The 23,374-nt window shown below is 44.0% G+C and overlaps 3 protein-coding genes across 4 annotated transcripts in view; 1 reads left to right on the top strand and 2 right to left on the bottom strand.

Annotated features, from left to right (window-relative positions):
* Window positions 1–1,384, bottom strand: part of LOC142153194 (potassium voltage-gated channel subfamily KQT member 1-like) — an 80,269-nt gene extending 78,885 nt beyond the window's left edge. Inside the window, exon 1 of one of the 2 annotated variants that reach the window (XM_075210551.1) lies at window positions 1,191–1,384. Coding sequence is in view for 1 of the 2 variants with exons in the window: in XM_075210553.1 (XP_075066654.1) it covers window positions 1,191–1,192 (2 nt within the window). In the remaining variant the exon portion in view is untranslated. The remainder of the gene's footprint in view (window positions 1–1,190) is intronic. The other variant, XM_075210553.1, reaches the window with a different exon arrangement.
* On the top strand, window positions 1,212–10,726 carry MRPS35 (mitochondrial ribosomal protein S35). The gene is made up of 8 exons (XM_075210555.1): window positions 1,212–1,363; window positions 3,173–3,228; window positions 3,649–3,816; window positions 4,055–4,115; window positions 5,047–5,186; window positions 6,122–6,231; window positions 6,308–6,377; window positions 10,265–10,726. The coding sequence occupies exons 1-8, from the start codon at window positions 1,249–1,251 to the stop codon at window positions 10,520–10,522; spliced, it is 978 nt and encodes a 325-aa protein (XP_075066656.1). The 5' UTR covers window positions 1,212–1,248; the 3' UTR covers window positions 10,523–10,726.
* A 2,961-nt stretch (window positions 10,727–13,687) lies between these two features.
* MANSC4 (MANSC domain containing 4) lies at window positions 13,688–22,450 on the bottom strand. The gene is made up of 4 exons (XM_075210548.1): window positions 22,336–22,450; window positions 18,096–18,344; window positions 15,799–15,933; window positions 13,688–15,216 (listed from the first exon to the last, which is right to left on the bottom strand). Exons 2-4 carry the CDS (start codon window positions 18,331–18,333, stop codon window positions 14,504–14,506), a joined length of 1,086 nt encoding a protein of 361 aa, XP_075066649.1. The 5' UTR covers window positions 18,334–18,344; window positions 22,336–22,450; the 3' UTR covers window positions 13,688–14,503.
* Window positions 22,451–23,374: the final 924 nt, after the last annotated feature.

Below are 23,374 nucleotides of genomic sequence, written 5' to 3'. Positions count from 1 at the left end.
TCAGTTTCCCACTCCTTTTAGATTGTAAGCTCAATAGCACAGGAACATCTTTACTTTTTTTTTTTAGAAATGTCTAATTTATTTGTATAATGATTCCCTATATGTACAGCGCTGTGTAATATGTTGGAGCTTTATAAATAAAAGCTACAAATAATTATTCTAATAAACTTGGTAAAACTAATAGTGAATATAATTTACTAAATACTCTGCAAGAATGAGAGCAGTAATGTGGTTAATGAGTAGCTGCTGCTGGCTGAGGGTATCAGGTGTTGGGCAACTATGGGGTATTCAGTAAGAGTTTTTATGTTCATCTAGCGATGTGTAGGGCCAGCTGTACATGGTGATCAGGGCCATCTTTTCCATTGGGCACGATAGGCAACTGCCCGGGGGCCCCACGGGCAAGGAGGCCCCATATGCAGGGCTCCTAATTAGAATAAATAATCCTGCAAAAGAAAAAAACTGCAAAAAAAACCTTCAAGGGTCACTGAGCAAGTACATCTATCTATCTCTATATATCTATATCTGTATCTGTATCTGTATACATCTATATATCTATATCTATATCTAGGGGCCCCGGTACACTGCTTTGCCCGGGGGCCCATAATGTTGTTAAGATCGCCCTGGTGGTGATACTGCAGCATGAAGCTGGTGTGTATGTCTAATAAGGCAGATATTGTTTAGCATGTTAGTACATACAATAAAAATAGGGACCAGACACCTACAGGAGTCCCAAAACAGTGTTTTCTTTTGATGTATTTAAACTGCTTACACGTCGAATTACAATCTCACAACCTGAACACCTTACCTAGTGCAGGCGATATAATATAATATATGACAGATATATGGAAACTTGCAGCAAGTGGTGGGGACAGTCCTGTATCCACTAGTCCAGAGGGAGCAAAGTGAATTTGTTAGCATTGGAAAATGTGTAAAGAAAAACGGTAGTAAAACTTTAGAAAATGTTCATTTAAACAAATAAATAAATAATATATAAGTATTGTTATGTGCATAAGTGTGTGTGTGTGTGTGTGTGTGTGTATATATATGTGTATATATATATATATATATATATATACATTTATATATAATTCCCTGTGTATTGATGTAGATATATAAGTGTTATCAGGACACACCATGAAGCTGTGCAGCACTATACACAGGGAGTACAGACATATAACCATATAACTTACATGAGGTGACTTCTCTCTCAGTCTGTCCCTCTCCGCGCTCCGTAGATCGGGAAACAAGATGGCGGCCTCCATGCTGAGCCGGGTGTGTGTGACCGTCCGGGCCCCCGTGACCTCCGGCGTGGCCCCCCTGGGACCCCAGTGGTACAGTACCGGGGTGGCAGCTTCAGGATCGGGTGAGGAGCGGTCATGTGTACACCCGCCAGCCTGTGGGACTACAACTCCCAGCATGTCCTGTCAGCCCTCTCTCCAGTCCTTCTAGGACTACAAGTCCCAGTCTGTCCTGTCAGCTCTCTCTCCAGTCCCTCTAGGACTACAAGTCCCAGTCTGTCCTGTCAGCTCTCTCTCCAGTCCTTCTAGGACTACAACTCCCAGCCTCTCCTGTCAGCTCTCTCTCCAGTCCTTCTAGGGCTACAAGTCCCAGTCTGTCCTGTCAGCTCTCTCTCCAGTCCTTCTAGGACTACAACTCCCAGCCTCTCCTGTCAGCTCTCTCTCCAGTCCTTCTAGGGCTACAAGTCCCAGTCTGTCCTGTCAGCTCTCCCTCCAGTCCTTCTAGGACTACAAGTCCCAGTCTGTCCTGTCAGCTCTCTCTCCAGTCCTTCTAGGACTACAAGTCCCAGCATGTCCTGTCAGCCCTCTCTCCAGTCCTTCTAGGACTACAAGTCCCAGTCTGTCCTGTCAGCTCTCTCTCCAGTCCTTCTAGGACTACAAGTCCCAGTCTGTCCTGTCAGCTCTCTCTCCAGTCCTTCTAGGACTACAACTCCCAGCCTCTCCGGTCAGCTCTCTCTCCAGTCCTTCTAGGGCTACAAGTCCCAGTCTGTCCTGTCAGCTCTCTCTCCAGTCCTTCTAGGACTACAACTCCCAGCCTCTCCGGTCAGCTCTCTCTCCAGTCCTTCTAGGGCTACAAGTCCCAGTCTGTCCTGTCAGCTCTCCCTCCAGTCCTTCTAGGACTACAAGTCCCAGTCTGTCCTGTCAGCTCTCCCTCCAGTCCTTCTAGGACTACAAGTCCCAGTCTGTCCTGTCAGCTCTCTCCAGTCCTTCTAGGACTACAAGTCCCAGTCTGTCCTGTCAGCTCTCCCTCCAGTCCTTCTAATATTACAAGTCCCAGTCTGTCCTGTCAGCTCTCTCCAGTCCTTTTAGGACTACAAGTCTCAGCGTGTCCTGTTAGCTCTCTCTCCAGTCCTTCTAGGATTACAAGTCCCAGTCTGTCCTGTCAGCTCTCCCTCCAGTCCTTCTAGGACTACAAGTCCCAGCGTGTCCTGTCAGCCTCTGTCCAGTCCTTTTAGGACTACAAGTCCCAGCATGTCCTGTCAGCTTCGTTCTCCAGTCCCTGTAGGAACTACAAGTCCCAGTGTGTCCTGTCAGCCTCTTGAGTTGTTGCATAGTTGCCAGATGTCCCAAATTTCTGGAGACCATCCCAGGTTTTATTTATTCCTGGAAAATATTGTCCCTTTAAGTGTCCCTGTTTTTCAGTTCTCATCAAGTACACAGCACAGTCCCTCTTATGTTGTGTCCTGATTGCACTTCACATTATCTGTTCCTATTCTCTGTGGTATCAGAGTGTTTAAAACACAGAATATGCCATATAATCTAGTCCTAATAATGTGTCATATTGGGGATTATAGTGCATCAAGGTTCACCTAGACCAGTGACCGATGTGCAGAATATCTCAGCATAGGGATTAATGTTGCACATTCGTTGCAGATAAATGCTGGCAGGGCATGCTGATACTACTTGTTCCACAGCCGCTAGAGAAGCACAGGCTGCTTATCTCTGGTGTATGCACCACACACAGTGCTCACTGTAATGTACGACCTCCGCAAAATACACAGCTACAACCTGACTCCTCCTCACAGGTTTCTGCTTTTCCCAGTAGTTTTCTGACTGTCATAACCCAGATCTAAACAGTATTTTTTCTTTCTTTTTTGCGAACACTGGTTTGTTTTGGTATTGTGCTTTTGACTTCATTATTTGCTTGTTTCCAGCTCCTGCTCGCAGAAAACAGGGATTACCTCAGAGATTTCTAAGGAGAAGTAGAGAGGTAAAATACACGTCCCTTTAATTACTGCACTGCTTGTAGGTGGTGGGAATCATTCAGGGGGCAACGTCACTCAGAAAGGATGTTGCCTACCTGAAATCATGCTGTTGGGTACCACAACTTGTTAGAACAATCACTGATATTTGAAGTAAGACTTATGCCTGAAATGGACCGTTGAAAACTCTGATGCACACTTCTGCAGGTTGGTGTAAAACTAACTTTCCTTGGCAACATCTGCAACCATGGAAACAATCGTTGTACCCCACTGTTTGTTTCCGTGGTTGTAGATGTTGCCGTGGAAGGTCAGTTTTTTAAATGGCGGCAACAGTGTGTTTCTAATTTACTATATATATTATCCGTATGGCATCTTTCACTTGCGGATTAACTTTATTTGATTTAATATTGTTACCCCCCCCTTTCCAGGTTCCACCGCCACGTACAGAGAAAATGCTTCCAGATCAAGACTGGAGCAGTGTGTATCCGACGGCGGCCTCCTTTAAGCCGTCCGCCGTGCCGCTCCCTGTGCGTATGGGGTACCCTGTGAAGAGAGGCGCACCCCCAGACAAATATGGAAACCTAGAACTCCTGAAGGTAAATACTGCTGGAGAAAGACGACTGTTCTCTCCCTCTGTCCGACTTACTGGAACGTTGCAGAATATAAAGACGTAGGGAATATAGTGGGACGTCTGTTGTAGAAAGCGCTGGGTGATTTGCCCAGTAAACCTTTGCTCATCCTCTAGAAAACCACCCGGGATAAGTAACGCTGGAGACTCTGTTTCTTACATGAAACCTCTAACGCTTTGATTTTGCTATTTTCATTTATTTGTAGATCCCCAACTTTCTGCACTTAACTCCAGCAGCTATAAAGAAGCACTGCGCTACCCTGAGAGGTGAGATTTATAATGTAAAGCTTTGTTCTCTGGCCGTTCTAAAACATCACGGCCCGGCGGGATCATCCCCGGGCCCTTTAAACTCGATATAATACCGGGTTGCTTAGGATTATTTTGAAATATTTTTTAAAAGTCGGTTCTGTGTTTCTGTATATTACATAAATTATTTACGTGAAGAAACTTATTCTACTATAATTTCCGGTTTTGTAAACCTATTTTTTCTTTCTGTGTGTACATATATTTTAAAAGGTCTTCAGTTTTTGGTATAACTTACTTCATTTGTAATTTGATTATTATTATTATTATTAATAATTATATTTGTTTACACATAGCTTAAAGGATGGAGTAGTTGACATCCTTTAAATGTAGGTAAACATTTGTACAGATGTCTCCACAATTATTGTTGTAATAATAATGTAAATAACCCTCTGTTGTCTGCCAGGTTTCATAGTGCTGTACATATCCGGTGGTTATATTATTACTATAAATATGGCTACCTATTGCGATAGAGTGATCAGTGATAGCCACCGTTTATCTGCTTATAGCCACAGATTTGCCTTTACACTAAATAATTCCTGCACCGATTGGAGAATATTTGATCTTCTTCCGCTAAGGCTGAAATGTTAAAGTTCTACTTGATCCTTTCACAGATAGAGATACAAGTTATCAGCTGAAGGTATTTGGATACATTTGGGGCTCTGGGTATGGGTTTTGTCTAAAGACAAGACTCTGTTGAATCTACTGAAAAGAACTCCATGTAGGGCTTATTAAGAGGAACAAAGGCTTGCACTTATTTTACAAATCACGTCAAATATCCAGAGGTTCGTTAAGTCTCGTTATCTTCTACACGCATAAGACAGAGTTACAAGACGCCTTTGCATACGGAACCCGCTTGTATGTGTGGTCACGTTGTATCTCTCCTACCGTCCAGAGTTCTGTACCGAGTGGCCGGCGGCGCTCACCAGCGATGAACTGACGACCCGACACTTCCCCATTGTGCTGCAGTCTGTGGATTACGTGTTTGCCGGACCGTCTCTCCGCCAACCGAATGCCAGAGGTGTAACGCTGCAGGTGAGTGTTACGGCGGTAAGATTCCGTCCAGTGAATGCAGCACCATCATTAAATCCTCCAGGCCAGCGAGGCATGAATCTGCATAAATATGACACTGCGCATTAGAGATCTCTCTCCGTGCCGCACTGGTCACCGGGAGGTCGTCCGGTTCTGAGATCCCCAGTGCACGGTGTAGAATAGCTCTACCCAATCACAGACCAAGTTGGGGTTATAGTGATGCATTGTGATTGGATGATGTGGGTGCCAGAGTGCATTATAATACCGCTCCACCCTCCGTCTAGGCTCCGACCTGGCCTTTGTATGTACTGGGCACTGGTTGCGTAGTGTGTCTTGTTAGCTGCACTTGTTGGTTGTCTCATTAGCAGGCAGAGTCCTATTAAACCTGGATTATACTCAGCATTATACCGCTGAACTCCCCCGTCTCCCTAGAGTGTTATTAGAGGCAGGAAAAGCAACGTATGGAGAAAATTAAGCTCAGATTTCAGACTCTATATAATCCCACAGAGTTATCTTATCAGTTATCTGAATGAGAGGCCGTTGTCTCTTTAAGGGATGTGTAGAACCCCCAAGATTGTGTGACCTACTATTGGGGGTCCAGTAGAACGAGCAGAGGACGTTGGTGCAGGAGGTGGCGTGATAATGGCGCTAACTCAGACACCAGCTTATGTCACTATTCACCTGATGTCGCCATTATCCTTCTTTAACGAAGTCTGAATCACTCAACTTTGTGTTTGAGATATTGACTGTTGTCACAAATCCTCCATTATCCCCTAATTGATTCTTGGTTTTATTGACTACGTATTTTAGATCTCTGACGTTTTCCATGTAGCTTCAAAACAGATGTTGTTTACTCACTGATTATACCGATATTATGTCCAGCAGTCTATGCACCACTAGTGTATTATAATTTACCGACCTCATCCTCCTCTTTCTAGGTAAAGCTCTCCAGCCTCAATCTGGATGACCACGCCAGGAAGAAGTTCATCAAGCTTGTGGGATCCCGGTACAACGCGGAGAACGATACTCTAACCATTCGGACCGACAGGTAGAGAACGACACACTTACCGTGTGGCCTGCCGGTCGTTGTGTAGAGTAACACACTCTGCTTTGTGTTATCCCAGGTGTCCCCTCAGGAGGCAGAATCAGGACTATGCTCTGTACCTGCTGACCGTCCTGTACCACGAGTCCTGGGTGAGTTACACGGTGCCCGCTAAGTACGGGTAACGCTGCCTCTGGTTTCTGTGTCTTCGGTGACACTGACTCCCGTTTCCTACGGTGTAGGTTACACACTATAGATTTCTGGCTTTTCTCTATACTGTGTCCAGCGCTCAGTCCTGATGATTACAGTGAGGTTGTTACCGGTTCCGTGGGAAGGTTTTTGAGGAGACTTTGGGGTGAAGCGGAGGTTCACGTCTAAGAGCTTCCTTCGTTTTTAATATTTGGGGAAGGTATAAGGATGGACAAATTCCCAACATCCAGGTAAAGAGTGGCAGCACGGTTGCTCAGTGGTTAGCATTTCTGCCTCACAGCACTGGGATCATGAGTTCAATTCCCAACCATGGCCTTATCTATGTGGAATTTGTATGTTCTCCCCGTGTTTGCGTGGGTTTCCTCTGGGTGCTCCGGTTTCCTCCCACACTCCAAAAACTTACTAGTAGGTTAATTGGTTGCTAACAAAATTAACCCTAGTCTCTCTCTCTGTCTGTGTGTGTGTGTGTGTGTGTGATCGGGAATTTAGACTGTAAGCTCCAATGGGGCAGGGACTGATGTGAATGAGTTCTCTGTACAGCGCTGCGGAATCAGTGGCGCTATATAAATAAATGATGATGATAAAGAGTGACCGCTGAGGCCTAACTTTAGGGGTCATTTCTGTTGCGGTCAGTGGACGGCTCCATAATAGATCTGCCAGGTCTGACTGACCGTGTCGCATTGTTGCATTTGTAGCCGACCAAATAAATAAAAACAGAAACCTTGTGTAGCAGCCAACGGTGCCGGCAACTAAAATTATATCATTCAGGTTTCATGGTTGGAAAAAGGAAAACATTGTCCTATTATTATATAGATGGCGCCTAATTCATTAGATCTTTTACATTTTATGACCTAATTTGTTTTTAGGGACATATTTCCCCTAAAAGGCTCTAGGATGCACTAAAAGATGTTTCTTTACAACCCTGGTCGGGCAGTCTAATCCTTATCTTATACTTGCTGACCTTTCATTTTTTACCTCTGGGAGATTACAATGGAGGGGGTGTGGCGTCATTTGGCCCCGCCTTATGTGACAAAGTTAATATTTTATTGAGGGGTAGGGCCAAAATGATGCCCCGCGAATCGCGTCATTTGGGCTCACATCCTGCCACTTCTCTATGAAGTGGGCAGGATGTGGGAGAATTGCCCTCCCTTCCAGGAGTCCGGGAGACCTACCTGGTATTTGGGAGTCTTCCGAACTTTCCGGTAGAGTAGGCAAATATGCCTTATCTGCCGTCCATTGGTTATATGTAAAAGAACGCTCTATTCTGCAAAATCCTAAGGGCTAATTTGTCATCAGCAATCAGAATACTTGTTGGTTTCACCAAGCAATAACTTCATAAACATTGTCTCTGGGTAAAAAAAAAAAAATACACAGACAGTAAAACAAGGATACTTTAATTGCTACTTGTTCAAAAGTTATGTGCACTTATAAAATACTTTCTTCAATAACCAGTAGGTGTCGCTGTTCCCATTGCCGTGTATGGAGAGACGTTGCTGTCGGGCAAATGCTTTTCATGTATAGCAATTGCAGCAGTGACCTCTGCAGGCTACATGGAGGTATTGCACTTATTTAATAAATCTCATTCTAAAGAGGGTAACAAAAATAATCAAAAAGGTGGAATTATATTCTGGTTACAAAAGTTGCAAAGTTGATTTACATTTCGTTTTACTCCACATTATTTAAATTCTATCATGATTGATAATGTCTCCTGCTTTATATCTGATATCAATGAGGGAATCCAGTAATTAATTATCAATACAGCAGATTTAGATTACATTTCTATCCTTGGTGTATTCATGTACCAGTTTGTGGATTTGGCAGAAGGCTGCGTTGATGCCCCCCCCCCCCCCCTCTCCTCTCCTCTCCCTGAGTCAGGATCCTCTGTGCGCCACCTGATCTCAGACCGCTCCCTGTACACAAACCCCCCCCCTGGCGCTTTCATTACCTTTCAGAGGCTGGTTAATAATTCAGAGGCCGCTCGCCGGATGAATCGCCTTTGATTGCTCTGCATTTTTCATGAGCCTCTGTGACACTTGTGATTTTTCCATGATCTGGGCGAGCTTGTGTTGAGTTGGAGGGTGTGGGAGGAATCCCGGGGCGACCACCTGGTTACCCACCTGCGAGTCGCCTCTTTTGGTTTTGCCCACTTTTAACCCCCAAACCCTACAACGCGGTGTAAGCCCTACAACGCGATCCACCAAGGTACGTGCAGAGTGTGGTTACTGTACTGTCTGCTGAATGAGGAAGGATTTATTTATTTTGTTAGTTATTTTAACATCTTAACTGCTCCCCACATCCCACCTTTCTGTGGTTAATGATAATTGTTACATTGCAGCTGAGTGAATTAGTCGTTCGAGGAGTTTGAATGAAACACAAGATAATTTTCTTTGTCTATTTTCTCCTCCTGCATATAGTATATCTTGTGCTTTCTGATTTAGTTTAACTGAAGCATCCTACTCGGAGGTTAAGTGAACTCCATTCACAAAAAGAGCCGGGTCGTATATTTTCTTTACAGTTAATTTTTTTTTAATTGAAATCATGACTGATAGAAATTAGAAAATACAGAATTTCACAACTAAGAATTCCCTTGTAAGGACATATCTTATAGAATATCTTGGCACGAGTCATGCTTATATTATAGACAAAGTATTGGGATACTTATGCCTTTGTACCTCTTCTGCAGGGACATAAATTAATAAAAAGTTGAGGGAGTGTAGTACCTCTGTTTAGCCTGCGGGTGTCACTAGTTTAATATACTGTTTTTAGATGCTGACATGTGTTTGGTATAATATTTGTATGTTAAACATAAATTAAAGTAGGACTTACCTGGGATCCAGCGTTCCGGCTGATCCGTCGCATATCTCGATGCTCTTCTAGATAGGTTAATATTCGGGATTAACTCGTGGAACCCCTCCCAAACCTGGTTTGGGCGACTCTATACCCTATCATGCAGTATTCGGCTTCTAGGTGACATTGGTTCACCTTCTAATTTATTTTGAATGTAGAAACATAATAAATTAATATATGTGGGCCGCATTTAACATCAGTGCAACTGACTAAAAGGAGGAATGATCAACATTGTCTTATCTTGCTTAGCTGAGCTTGTTTAAAAGGGAACGTTACTGAAATTCATGTCCCTCCAAGTGGTAATCTGATTTGCAAATTATTACCCTTTCTGGTGGCCTGTGGTAAAAGCATATATTACCCCTAAAGTCATATCTGTGCACAGCCCTAGTTATGAGCTGGAGATTTCAGCCGACCTGGATCAATTCATTTTGAAAGCATAAAGGTCTGAGCTCTACTCTCCCCCAGTAACTGCAGCAGAGCTTGGCAGACAGCCAAGACTGATAGTGTTGTCATTGCTGATACAATGTTGCAGTTCTCTGCCAAACAGTTAACCCTTGGTGCTCCATAGGTTCTTAACAATTTTTATGTCATTATATAGAACAGGAGAAAAATTAATGTTTGCAAATCATTTTTTTTCTCCATTGGAGAATAGGGAAAGAATTAGGAAACAAATATTTGAGTGGGTGTTCATTTTAATTTAAGTGTCTTTTTATTGTTTTCTTAGGCGAGAGCACTGCATTAGGAACATGAAGGGAATATATAACTAACAGTCAATGATTTAGGGAACCGATGTAACAGCGAGGTATTGGGCGTTGTAGGTGCAGCGTTTTCTAGGGCATAGGAGAAAATCTAATTATTAAGAGTTTCAGTGAATATTGGTCCAAAAATCAAACCATCATAAAAAATGAGGATTGCCCGGTTCTTTCGGAGGGTGGCACTTTGGGGTCTATGTAGTGTTGATGAAGATGGTTTATCTTTACAGAAAACAGAAGCCTGGGAGAGCGAGAAGGAGGAGAGCGACATGGAGGAATATATTTGGGAGGGCAGTAAGTCCCAGGAGACTGTCCTGCGCACGCTGTCAGCGGTACGCGGTGATTCCACCGACGCCGAGGAAATCCTCCAGTCTCCCAGCGTGCAGGAATACCGCCGCGCCGTGCTGAACCTGCGCAACCAGGGCGAGACCGAGGACAACATCAGCGGCTACAAGCAGAGCGTCAAGAAGCTGCTGGGTGTGGCGTAATCCGCTCGTCGCTGTGGTCGCAGTGTGGCGATTGGACTGAAACTACTGACCCTGCTGGGACATCTTACCTTTATGTTCTGTTTTTGTCTCGGTTAATGATAAAGTACCAGAATCCCACCCTGACCTCACCTGTCCATTATTGTACATCTGGATGGATGCATCAAATGTTCATTATTCCCTGTAAATAAACTATTTGTCTAATAAGATCCCCTGGTGGTTTATCAAGGTGTCGGCACTTAGACACGAGGAGGGGTCCCGTCATTCTGGAACATTAAACCCCCCCCCCATGTGACCTAAAGTTTACTTAATCCATACAATACACCCTATTAACATCACCTATACCAGTGTTGGCTAACCTGTGACACTCCAGGTGTTGTGAAACTACAAGTCCCAGCATACTCTTCCAGCAATAAGCTGCTATATATTGGCAAAGCATGCTGGGACTTGTAGTTTCACAGCACCTGGAGTGTCGCAGGTAAGCCAACACTGATCTATTCCAATTCGCTGTAGTGATTTGGGGTAATCAGTTTTAGGTAGGAAAACCAGAACATATGGGTGCACTTAACCTGTGTGAGGTTATAAGTTGCTAGTAATTTCCTCGGCTAAATATTAGTTCAGCCCATAAAAATGGCTGCACCCCTCTCTAGGGAACAGGTCCACATTCGGGTGTTTCAGTGATCTCTCATTATATACGTGCACTGAAGTTCCTGATATCGGATATTTTAGGCTCACGGTGGCTGTTCGCAGTGTTCGTCCAAAAGGCTTAAAACAACAACTAGTAACAATTTATATATCCAATAAAATAGTTTTCCATCCGCCAGTACAGTGATTATTACTTAAGTGTGACGTGCAATCAAATCTGGACTGACAAATTGTACAACTATCTGTCAGGTTCTCAGATCTTAACTGGCCGTCGTCAGATTGTCTGATCTGCTGTAGACATTTGTTTTATATTTATTTTTGGTTAAATCATTTGATAACAGTGGTGCAGTAACACTTGTTCTGTGTCTGCTACAATCAGTCTTTACACAGGAATTCTGGTCTGAGATAATACTGCCAAATATAACTTTGTTCTAACAAGTTTATAAAATATTTTTAGCAACTTTTCCTCCATCTCTACATTGCGCAGCTGTGATGTGTCTGCATTGTGTAGCTGTGATGTGTCTGCATTGTGTAGCTGTGATGTCTCTGCATTGTGTAGACTGTGCATTGTGCAGCTGTGATGTGTCTGCATTGTGTAGTTGGTGCATTGTGCAGCTGTGATGTGTCTCTGCATTGTGTAGCTGTGATGTCTCTGCATTGTGTAGACGGTGCATTGTGCAGCTGTGATGTGTCTGCATTGTGTAGACGGTGCATTGTGCAGCTGTGATGTGTCTGCATTGTGTAGACGGTGCATTGTGTAGACGGTGCATTGTGCAGCTGTGTTGTGTCTGCATTGTGTAGACGGTGCATTGTGCAGTTGTGTTGTGTCTGCATTGTGTAGACGGTGCATTGTGCAGCTGTGTTGTGTCTGCATTGTGTAGATGGTGCATTGTGCAGCTGTGTTGTGTCTGCATTGTGTAGACGGTGCATTGTGCAGCTGTGATGTGTCTGCATTGTGTAGACCGTGCATTGTGCAGCTGTGATGTGTCTGCATTGTGTAGTCCGTGCATTGTGCAGCTGTGTTGTGTCTGCATTGTGTAGACGCTGCATTGTGCGGCTTTGATATTTATCTGCATTGTGTAGACGGTGCATTGTGTAGCTGTGATGTTTAGATGTACATGTTTTTCACAAGCCTTAGTATTGATTTCAAGCAGAGATTGTGTAACTGATCTAAACGTGGAGATACTCTGATGTGAGACCAGATAAACGCTGTAGTGTGAGGTCGGGGGCCCTGGATTACAGCTGTCACATGAAATACACAACACTACACTGTCTGCGGCTCATGTTCCTGCTTCTTGGTGAAGCTAATTCTCATAACGGCGACAAAACTTTACTCTTCGTTACGTCCCTGGTCTTTGTGTTCTCCCATCTTTAGGGCATCTAACCCTCAGTACAACGGCCTTGACCACGTCTGCTGGGTGTGAGGGGGTCGTGTCATAATCCTGCTGGGGGGGGGGTCAGTGTGGTGATACCGGTCGTGGTATAATTCCTGCTGTTGACTCATGAGGGCCTCATTTAGTGACCTCCTGCTAATCTGAAAACACAAAATCCCTTTTCCTGGGCCAGATCCAGCCTTAGTGACCTTCAGCAGCCGCTCCCAGGGAGCAAGATACACAAACACCGCATTAGAGAAGAATGGAGGCATTGAGCTGCACTAGTACAAAAGGTAAGAGCCCCCCTCGCTAAGATTAGGAGGGGGGGGATCTGTTACCTGCTCGGCAGCCCAGCCTATGAATGCCAGGACAGGGCAGACATGGCAGAGAAACCAGGAACGTCCAGCTACACCCCAAACACAGAAAATGATGTAATTATGAGGTTTACTTTTAGATATTTTTCTTCCCAGATTGATCTGTGCTCTGTACTCACTGAGCCACCCGAGGCCACAGAGAAATCACTACCTGAGTCACTCGGCTCAGCAGCAGATCAGTAACTCTTTTAAATGAATCAAAATGCAGGTACCCCATCAACCCAGTCCAAGGTAGCCCTGGCCTTGGGGACACATACATAGTGACTTTAACCAGCCAGTTTGGTTCCTTTAGCTGTCTGCCTGACCCTAAAATAACCAAAAGTCCGGATGAACCTCTGATACGGACTAATCAGGTTGATCGAGGGGCCGGTACATACGGTCTAGGGTCGATGCGGTGGCTTCAATATGGGGGCCCATGTAGAGCAGATGGACAATGACCGAACACCCTGGTAGATAGTGGTTCACAGCCGACTGAACTGACAGCCCCGTGGATGAGTAAACGGACCAGTCCAGTTCTCGACGCCCATGTGGGTCGAACAACCAGATTTCCCCCAGCGTATGGTCAACTTTAACCAGCAAAAGATTTTGGGTTATATATTTAGCAATGTTGTCCCACTCAATTGACTATTACGTATCATATTTTATGGGAAAATGTAAAATATTATTGACATGAAACAGCTGGGACAATTATTACAGGGACAAATTCATTGGTTGCCCTAGGACCAGTTTTTAAAAATACTTTAATATACTGAACCATTAGTCAACTTCTCAATTCACTAGTGACATAATAGAGACATGAGGTACCTAATGCCTCACAGGCTTCACGGTTGTCAAAACTTCCTTGGTTTTTGTTTTCCGAGTATCATTTCAAGGCACAACATTCTTGCCGCGCTGGTTTACTGACCAAGTGCCCTTTAATCCGGAGCTCGGAGTCCGGTTTACCACACAGTGTCATGCCAGCTGCCCTGTTATGGCACAGATGGTCCTATACCAGTGATTCCCAAACTGTGCGCCTAGGCTCCCTTGCGTGCCTCGTCGATCGCACAGGGGTGCCTCAGGACCAGTGATAAGCAAGGCGGGGGTAATGATTTTGGCTATGGGGTGCCTTGAAAAAATTATGGAGACCCTAAGGGTGCCTTGAACTGAACAAGTTTGGAATCCGCTGTCCTATACAATGAACTAGTGGTGAAACTTCCATGATATTCACTGAAAGATGAGTTTTTAATCTTTTACAGCAATCAGAATTCCGATTACAGGAGTGGACGTGTAACATGATGTTAGCAGAACAATGGTACGGAGCACGCTGCTAGTAATTGTTTTATACAGTGAATCATCTTCTCTCTTAAATAACAGTTAGTATCTGACTATACATCTGGGTTCTAGAACGGGGTATGAAGCGTGTCTGACATGTATTAACAGAACATCAGTACTCTGCGCTGTATTCAAAATCACTGTCCTGCAGATATCTTACCTGTGATTGATGTCACAAGTATGGAGTAACAGTACCAGTTATTGTCCAGCAGGGGGCAGATTCTGGCACAGGCTGGTTTAGAGAGCCTGGTTAGAGAGCGGTCTCCAGTTGGCCCCCAGGATTACTCCTTCTCCTTGAGCAGAGTGCACCTGATTAACGTCCCTCTTCCAGGGTCACGTGCTCGCCCAGGCCTGTATCGGCCTCTTCTTTTCCTTCTACAACACCCAAACGCCAGGATTCCTGAGCAGCAGCACAATAAAGTCACTGTAGATCCAATCAGTGCTGGAAGCGGCCAGAGGTTGGCCAACGGGTCGGCATTGTCCTCTGCATCTCCTTCAGAACTTTGGTTCCTCCCGCTGTGGCCCTTGGTCTCATTGACGTGTTGTTTGCTGCTGTCCAGGTGGGCCGGGCTCTGCACGTCTGACATGGGCTGGTCCAGGGGAGGTGAGGATGGAAGAGGCTCTTTGCCCAGGTCCCCTTCTTGTAGAGACCTGTCTACTGAGGCGGAGATGAAAGTGCTCTCACGGGTCAGGGGGGCTGTTAAAGATGGAGAATGAGTAGGGGGGTGAGAGCGGAGGGGAGAGTCCGCTGGGGAGGGCAGCTGAGGAGGAGATTGTGGGGGAGACGAATGTCGAGGAGGTTGAGGAGGCAGTTTTTGTGGAGAGGAGGACGGTTGATTATTGGGGTGCTCGTTAGTGACTAGGACTGGCGGAGATCCGAGAGAAGGGAAGGCTGGTGACCGCGACACATTCAGACGTCCCCATTTCAAAGACGACCGTGGGTTCAAATCAACGTGTCCCGATTTATCAAACACCAGCAGGTCTGGATCAACACCTGGAAGATGAGGTTGGATTGATCAATATCGTCTCCTATGTCTTTCAGTACAAGTTTATCCAATTATGAAAGCATATGTAGCATTAACCAAAATATATGTAGAAGTTCCCGAACCACAGTAGAACTTAAATAGGAACTTTAGGCAAGGTCTCATATCTACACCTGGACGTCCTTCAACTCAACTATTGAGAATTATTGGGGTCCCATGTCTACAGCAGGTCTAACCTCAGACAGTATTTCTGTTTAGAATTCTCCAGGTTCTTATGCCTGGAAAAAAGGGGTGTGACCCAAATGTCTAAGGCAGCAAATTCTATTGGAGAGTTATTGGCTATAATGCTAGAAATGGGAGCATCGTACAGTGAGTGGGGACTCATGGATGAGAGGCCTATGGTTATATATGTGTGGTATCACGGTTTAAAATGAGATATTACCCGGGGTTCCCCTTTAAGATGTTTGAAATAGTACTATTGTTGTGTGACTGAGAGTAATAAATCACAGCCCTATCTTAAGTATATTTAACGCTCACACATTATATCTCTAAAGAGCCCGTTTTGTACATCGCTCATGCGTCTGTCTACTCACCAGCGGTGACGGTGAAGAGAACGCCGCGCTCCAGCAGCTGGACAAGGCAGCTCTCCGGCTGGGGACAGTGCATCAGGTGACAATTCGCCTTCCCAGCGCTCGTCTCGGAGAAGAAGACGGCGACGTTACAGGACTCTGCGGAGACAGAGTAAAAGCTCCATAACCAACTCTAAGGACAAAGCTAAAATATCAGCTACTTCCTGGAGGGCAGATGATACATTTCACATGTTCAATATTCTAATATAACTATAGACATATGTTATGTCGGACAACAAATCATTTTTTCCTGCACTTCTCACTTTCAGAGCAGGTGGCGCTGTTGCTATTGATTGTTCTCTGTACAGTAGAACGTTTACTCTTTGTCAGCTGACACTGTTACTCAGGAAACCTTTGGTTAAACTAATCTATCAGAAGATACCTGCATCAGAGTTATCATAAACCAAATGATCTCCTCTGTTCCAACTATGTAGTGTTCTAGAACCAAGTGTAGTCCATCATGTGAACACAGAGATGTGAACTTATTAACTGGAATATAATATGGAAAATAAATCCACAATACTTAAGATGAAAAAAAAACAATTCACAAAATTACATAAAAAGATATAATACAATTGTTTCTTGTAAAATAAAAAGGAATAAGCAACAGAAATGGTAAAGTCTGCGTTTGTTCCCAATTGTAAAGCGCTGTGGAACATGCTGGCGCTATATAAATAAATGTTGATGATGATGATGAAGTAGGGGCCTTTATCACTTACTAAAACAGGTTTTAGCAAAACACATAATTCATTATTCATCAGGGAGATCCTTATTTGCCTGATATAAATGGGAGCTGCCATAGTTATATGTCAATTTATTTAATCACTCCTTATTAACATAGATATAGTCCCACATATTATTGTAGAAACACATTATGGATCATTAGCGCTGGATCAACCGTATTTAAACTTGCCTCGTAGTTATATGTTGCCTACCTCTGCGGAGGGAAGAGGATTCATTATACACAGATTGAGGATGTCCATCATCATATTTAACAATTAATTAGGAGGCACAATATACCTTTTGTGCAATGTTTTGCTTGATGACACATATACAGGTATTGTAATTAAAAAAAATAATTATTAGAATTTTTCTCTTTACCCCGTCGACAGTTGAGTAAGGCACAAATGTGACTGATGCTGGTTTATTTAAAGGGATGGCAAATCTCAAAATATCTCCTGTGCTTATCTGTGCCTCCCACAGAGAAATGTCTGTGAGGAGATGTAAAACGGGGTGCCATTCATTTACCTGATCTCTGTCATATTTTCATCATACTTTGCAATTTTCTTTAACCTTCCCCCCTCTGGGAGATTGCTACAATGCCGCAATTTGCCTCAGTGACGCGTTTCGCTGTGAAGCGCGTCATCGAGGCCCCACGTCCCGCCCCCTTCACTAGGAAGTTTCCAGGATGCAAGAGGGGGCTGGTCTGCTCTCCAGGGAAAACTACCTGAAATTCAAGAGTCATTCTGGGAGAGTAGGCAAGTATGATTTTTATACCTTTTTTATTTTTTTATTTTGTACCTTGCCCCCCTAATGATGTCACACATATCTCTTGCCAGTAGGCCACGCCCACTATTATATTGCGAGAGAATTAGCCAGCTTAATTTAGATCAACAAAAGAGCACTGGGAGGTGATAACGGTATTATAGGGAAAATAAGCCAAACAATGGAATTGTTTAAAATGGTGATTATTCTAATTAACATCACTAATGAAACTGGTTAAAGAAGAATATGTTTATACCATAAATGTTCTGCAGCCAATCAGCTATGAGAGAGCTGATGTTAGACTAAAGCTGGGTACACACCTATGCAACCTTACTTCAGATGTGATTTCTGTATCAATTTCACCAACGACTGAAAGTCCTGATGAGTATGCCGATTCCTACGTACACATTATACACAATTAACCTTCGGATCTGAGATCTTCATCTCTCGTAACCATCTGCAGAAAAGATCGTGAATCTGTGCACTGTACAGATAACTGTCTGGTCGCGAGTGTATAAACACTTCCAAATTTCCCTGACATCGTTCCATCATTGATCGTGATTTTTAGGAAGTTTGTAAGACGAAATCAGCAGATGTGATGTGCTGTGTTATGATTAAAAATAACGGGAGCGTACACAATGATGTCATATATGACTAAACGGTCGTTTATCGTGTGATCGGCAATATAATTGCATAGATGTGTACCCAGCTTAATGTGCGACTGCATGCAATCATTTCACCTATGTACCTTCTGCCCTGACTCGCTGGGGCCTCACCTTGGTCACAGCACTTGCGGCTGCACGATTGCGCGGAGGGCTCCTCCTGTCTCTGCAGCACTCGGGCTCCGCGCTGCTCAGATCCGGAGAAGCTGAGGAAGAGCCCCGGGAACCGCCTGATCCAGCAGTCGTGGTAGTAGGTGGTGTGCGGACACAGAGAGCTGGACGCGCAGAGAGTCCACGGAACGTCCAGGAGAGAGAAAAACAAGAGAGCCACCGTCTCCAAGTACACAGCCATGACCGAGTGTCCTGTGGAGGAGGGGGGGAGATCATCTTCATCAAACAACACCCAGTCACTGCCACGATGATCTCACCCAATGGCGTTATAGTCTCCACCACCACCCTAGTGGTCCCCACCCCGAGATATTATCACATAAACACTAAGAAAATCTATGTTAACAAACAGAAATATATATATATTGGTAGTTGGTGTGTATTGGTGCTGGGTGGTATTTTGGAATAGAGAGACTGAGGATTAAAGAAATATGTTTAGAATTAGTGTATGTTTTCAGGTACTAAGGATAGACTAATATTAAGGATACTAATATATTTTATATGTATTGTTTGCACGGTGGCTCAGTGGTTAGCACTTCTGCCTCACAGCACTGGGGTCATGAGTTCAATTCCCGACCATGGCCTTATCTGTGAGGAGTTTGTATGTTCTCTCCGTGTTTGCGTGGGTTTCCGCCGGGTGCTCCAGTTTCCTCCCACACTCCAAAAACATACTGGTAGGTTAATTGGCTGCTAACAAAAATGACCCTTGTCTGTGTGTCTGTCTGTGTGTGTCTATATTAGGGAATTTAGACTGTAAGCCCCAATGGGGCAGGGACTGACGTGAGTGAGTTCTCTGTACAGCGCTGCGGAATTAGTGGCGCTATATAAATAAATGGTGATGATAATCTGTAGTCTATATTATATGCATTTTGTATTCTATAGTCTTTATAGCCTGTCATTACCTGTGTGTATGTGCTACACCCTAACGTTACCTGTGTGTATGTGCTACACCCTAACATCACCTGTGTGTATGTGCTACACCCTAACATCACCTGTGTGTATGTGCTACACCCTAACATTACCTGTGTGTATGTGCTACACCCTAACGTTACCTGTGTGTATGTGCTACACCCTAACATCACCTGTGTGTATGTGCTACACCCTAACGTTACCTGTGTGTATGTGCTACACCCTAACATAACCTGTGTGTATGTGCTACACCCTAACATCACCTGTGTCTATGTGCTACACCCTAACATTACCTGTGTGTATGTGCTACACCCTAACATTACCTGTGTGTGTCTGACTGTACACCCTAACATCACCTGTGTGTATGTGCTACACCCTAACATTACCTGTGTGTATGTGCTACACCCTAACATTACCTGTGTGTATGTGCTACACCCTAACATCACCTGTGTGTATGTGCTACACCCTAACATCACCTGTGTGTATGTGCTACACCCTAACATCACCTGTGTGTATGTGCTACACCCTAACATAACCTGTGTGTATGTGCTACACCCTAACATTACCTGTGTGTATGTGCTACACCCTAACATTACCTGTGTGTATGTGCTACACCCTAACATTACCTGTGTGTATGTGGTACACCCTAACATCACCTGTGTGTATGTGCTACACCCTAACATCACCTGTGTGTATGTGCTACACCCTAACATTACCTGTGTGTATGTGCTACACCCTAACATTACCTGTGTGTATGTGCTACACCCTAACATTACCTGTGTGTATGTGCTACACCCTAACATTACCTGTGTGTATGTGCTACACCCTAACATTACCTGTGTGTATGTGCTACACCCTAACATTACCTGTGTGTATGTGCTACACCCTAACATCACCTGTGTGTATGTGCTACACCCTAACATTACCTGTGTGTATGTGCTACACCCTAACATTACCTGTGTGTATGTGGTGCACCCTAACATTACATGTGTGTATGTGCTACACCCTAACATTACATGTGTGTATGTGCTACACCCTAACATTACCTGCGTGTATGTGCTACACCCTAACATTACCTGTGTGTATGTGGTGCACCCTAACATTACATGTGTGTATGTGCTACACCCTAACATTACCTGCGTGTATGTGCTACACCCTAACATTACCTGTGTGTATGTGCTACACCCTAACATCACCTGTGTGTATGTGCTACACCCTAACATTACCTGTGTGTATGTGCTACACCCTAACATCACCTGTGTGTATGTGCTACACCCTAACATTACCTGTGTGTATGTGCTACACCCTAACATTACCTGTGTGTATGTACTACACCCTAACATTACCTGTGTGTATGTACTACACCCTAACATTACCTGTGTGTATGTGCTACACCCTAACATTACCTGTGTGTATGTGCTACACCCTAACATTACCTGTGTGTATGTGCTACACCCTAACATTACCTGTGTGTATGTGCTACACCCTAACATTACCTGTGTGTATGTGCTACACCCTAACATTACCTGTGTGTATGTGCTACACCCTAACATTACCTGTGTGTATGTGCTACACCCTAACATTACCTGTGTGTATGTGCTACACCCTAACGTTACCTGTGTGTATGTCTGTACACCCTAACGTTACCTGTGTGTATGTGCTACACCCTAACGTTACCTGTGTGTATGTGCTACACCCTAACATTACCTTTGTTTATGTGCTACACCCTAACATTACCTGTGTGTATGTGCTACACCCTAACATTACCTGTGTGTATGTGCTACACCCTAACATCACCTGTGTGTATGTGCTACACCCTAACATCACCTGTGTGTATGTGCTACACCCTAACATTACCTGTGTGTATGTGCTACACCCTAACATTACCTGTGTGTATGTGCTACACCCTAACATTACCTGTGTGTATGTGCTACACCCTAACATCACCTGTGTGTATGTGCTACACCCTAACATCACCTGTGTGTATGTGCTACACCCTAACATTACCTGTGTGTATGTGCTACACCCTAACATCACCTGTGTGTATGTGCTACACCCTAACATCACCTGTGTGTATGTCTGTACACCCTAACATCACCTGTGTGTATGTCTGTACACCCTAACATCACCTGTGTGTATGTCTGTACACCCTAACATCACCTGTGTGTATGTCTGTACACCCTAACATCACCTGTGTGTATGTCTGTACTCCCTAACATCACCTGTGTGTATGTATGTACACCCTAACATTACCTGTGTGTATGTCTGTACACCCTAACATCACCTGTGTGTATGTCTGTACACCCTAACATCACCTGTGTGTATGTCTGTACACCCTAACATCACCTGTGTGTATGTCTGTACACCCTAACATCACCTGTGTGTATGTGCTACACCCTAACATTCCCTGTGTGTATGTCTGTACACCCTAACATCACCTGTGTGTATGTCTGTACACCCTAACATCACCTGTGTGTATGTCTGTACACCCTAACATTACCTGTGTGTATGTCTGTACACCCTAACATCACCTGTGTGTATGTGCTACACCCTAACATCACCTGTGTGTATGTCTGTACACCCTAACATCACCTGTGTGTATGTCTGTACACCCTAACATCACCTGTGTGTATGTCTGTACACCCTAACATTACCTGTGTGTATGTCTGTACACCCTAACATCCCCTGTGTGTATGTCTGTACACCCTAACATCACCTGTGTGTATGTCTGTACACCCTAACATCACCTGTGTGTATGTGGTACACCCTAACATTACCTGTGTGTATGTCTGTACACCCTAACATTACCTGTGTGTATGTCTGTACACCCTAACATCACCTGTGTGTATGTCTGTACACCCTAACATTACCTGTGTGTATGTCTGTACACCCTAACATCACATGTGTGTATGTCTGTACACCCTAACATCACCTGTGTGTATGTCTGTACACCCTAACATTACCTGTGTGTATGTCTGTACACCCTAACATCACCTGTGTGTATGTCTGTACACCCTAACATCACCTGTGTGTATGTGCTACACACTAACATCACCTGTGTGTATGTCTGTACACCCTAACATTCCCTATGTGTATGTCTGTACACCCTAACATTACCTGTGTGTATGTCTGTACACCCTAACATCACCTGTGTGTGTGTCAGTATACTCTAACATCCCCTGTGTGTATGTCTGTACACCCTAACATCACCTGTGTGCTCACTCACCTGTGTGTGTGTGTCAGTATACTCTAACATCCCCTGTGTGCGCTCACTCACCTGTATGCTGAGTGCTGGGTCATGGTGCTTCTCGGCTGAATCACTCTCCTCTCGTCTCTGCTGTCTTCAGAGTCCCCCCATCCGTCTCCTCCTTTTCCCTCCGTCACACAGACCTGTCTGCTGGGCTGGAGAGGGTGTAACATGGATACAGAGAGGGGGGTGCTGGGGGGCTGCAGCTTATTGGTTGAAACTTAAAAAGAAGCCAAAGTGAGGAATTTGAAACTTTTCTTCTGAAGTGTTTTTCTCCTATTATATTAATCTTTTAATTCAAATGTAATTGAAAAAACAAAGCAGAAAACAAGTTTTGTTTAGGTTGCACAGTGATGCAGAGCAGATACCTGGAGATAAGAACTAACATTCCAAGAGCAGAGAGACCAGGAATAAGCAAGAAGCTTTCAGTTCATTATCAGAGAAAATGTTTATGTAAAAGAAAGAGAATAGTTATAAATAAACAGCAATGTCCAATAATTTCTTTCAATATTCTAAGAAGCTTCAAAATATATACGAGTCTCCTTATAGTCCCCGCTCCCCTTGTGAATATACTCACTGGAACGAGAGACACTTATAGCAAAACCCGACTCCGGGAATCTTCAGACCGTGAACAGATTAGTAGGTGTTATAATTTGCTAAACCTAAGGATTGTACGTGTCCTTAATGTATCTCGTTTCAGAAATCCTTTACGGTCAGCGGCTCGTTCTCTCCCACTGGTATTGTGCATAAAAATCAAGGGACACAAAAATCTCGATAGTATCATTCCATTAACCACATTAAAATCTAACCTTCCTAATGAATGCTCACACTGTTATGAACACCAACGCATTTCAACCTTCTAGTTTTATTCAAGGAGATAGGGGAACTTTACACACCTCCCAGTATTTATACGAGGTGGTATCAAATTAAAGGGTAAAATTACTGATAAAAAGGGCAAAAATAAGAACCATGATATTGAAAACAATCAGCACCCAAATCAACTAAAACATTAATATAGAGGATTAATACAAGTGGATGAAGGGAAATAAACACGATATAGAGTGTAACC

This window comes from Mixophyes fleayi, chromosome 4, assembly GCF_038048845.1.
Source record: "Mixophyes fleayi isolate aMixFle1 chromosome 4, aMixFle1.hap1, whole genome shotgun sequence".
Classification (NCBI taxonomy): Eukaryota; Metazoa; Chordata; class Amphibia; order Anura; family Limnodynastidae; genus Mixophyes; species Mixophyes fleayi.
This window is presented reverse-complemented; position numbering and strand designations above follow the sequence as displayed.

What these genes read in the sequence shown, in the direction of transcription:
- MRPS35 (XM_075210555.1), top strand. Translation starts at nt 1,249, where the DNA reads ATGGCGGCCTCCATGCTGAGCCGGGTGTGTGTGACCGTCCGGGCCCCC. An exon ending in GCACTGCGCTACCCTGAGAG is followed by an intron (nt 4,116 to 5,046) that starts GTGAGATTTATA and finishes CCTACCGTCCAG; the next exon opens with AGTTCTGTACCGAGTGGCCG. An exon ending in CCAGAGGTGTAACGCTGCAG is followed by an intron (nt 5,187 to 6,121) that starts GTGAGTGTTACG and finishes TCCTCTTTCTAG; the next exon opens with GTAAAGCTCTCCAGCCTCAA.
- MANSC4 (XM_075210548.1), bottom strand. Translation starts at nt 18,333, where the DNA reads ATGGCTGTGTACTTGGAGACGGTGGCTCTCTTGTTTTTCTCTCTCCTG. An exon ending in CCGCAAGTGCTGTGACCAAG is followed by an intron (nt 15,934 to 18,095) that starts GTGAGGCCCCAG and finishes CTGTCTCCGCAG; the next exon opens with AGTCCTGTAACGTCGCCGTC. An exon ending in TCTCTTCACCGTCACCGCTG is followed by an intron (nt 15,217 to 15,798) that starts GTGAGTAGACAG and finishes CTCATCTTCCAG; the next exon opens with GTGTTGATCCAGACCTGCTG.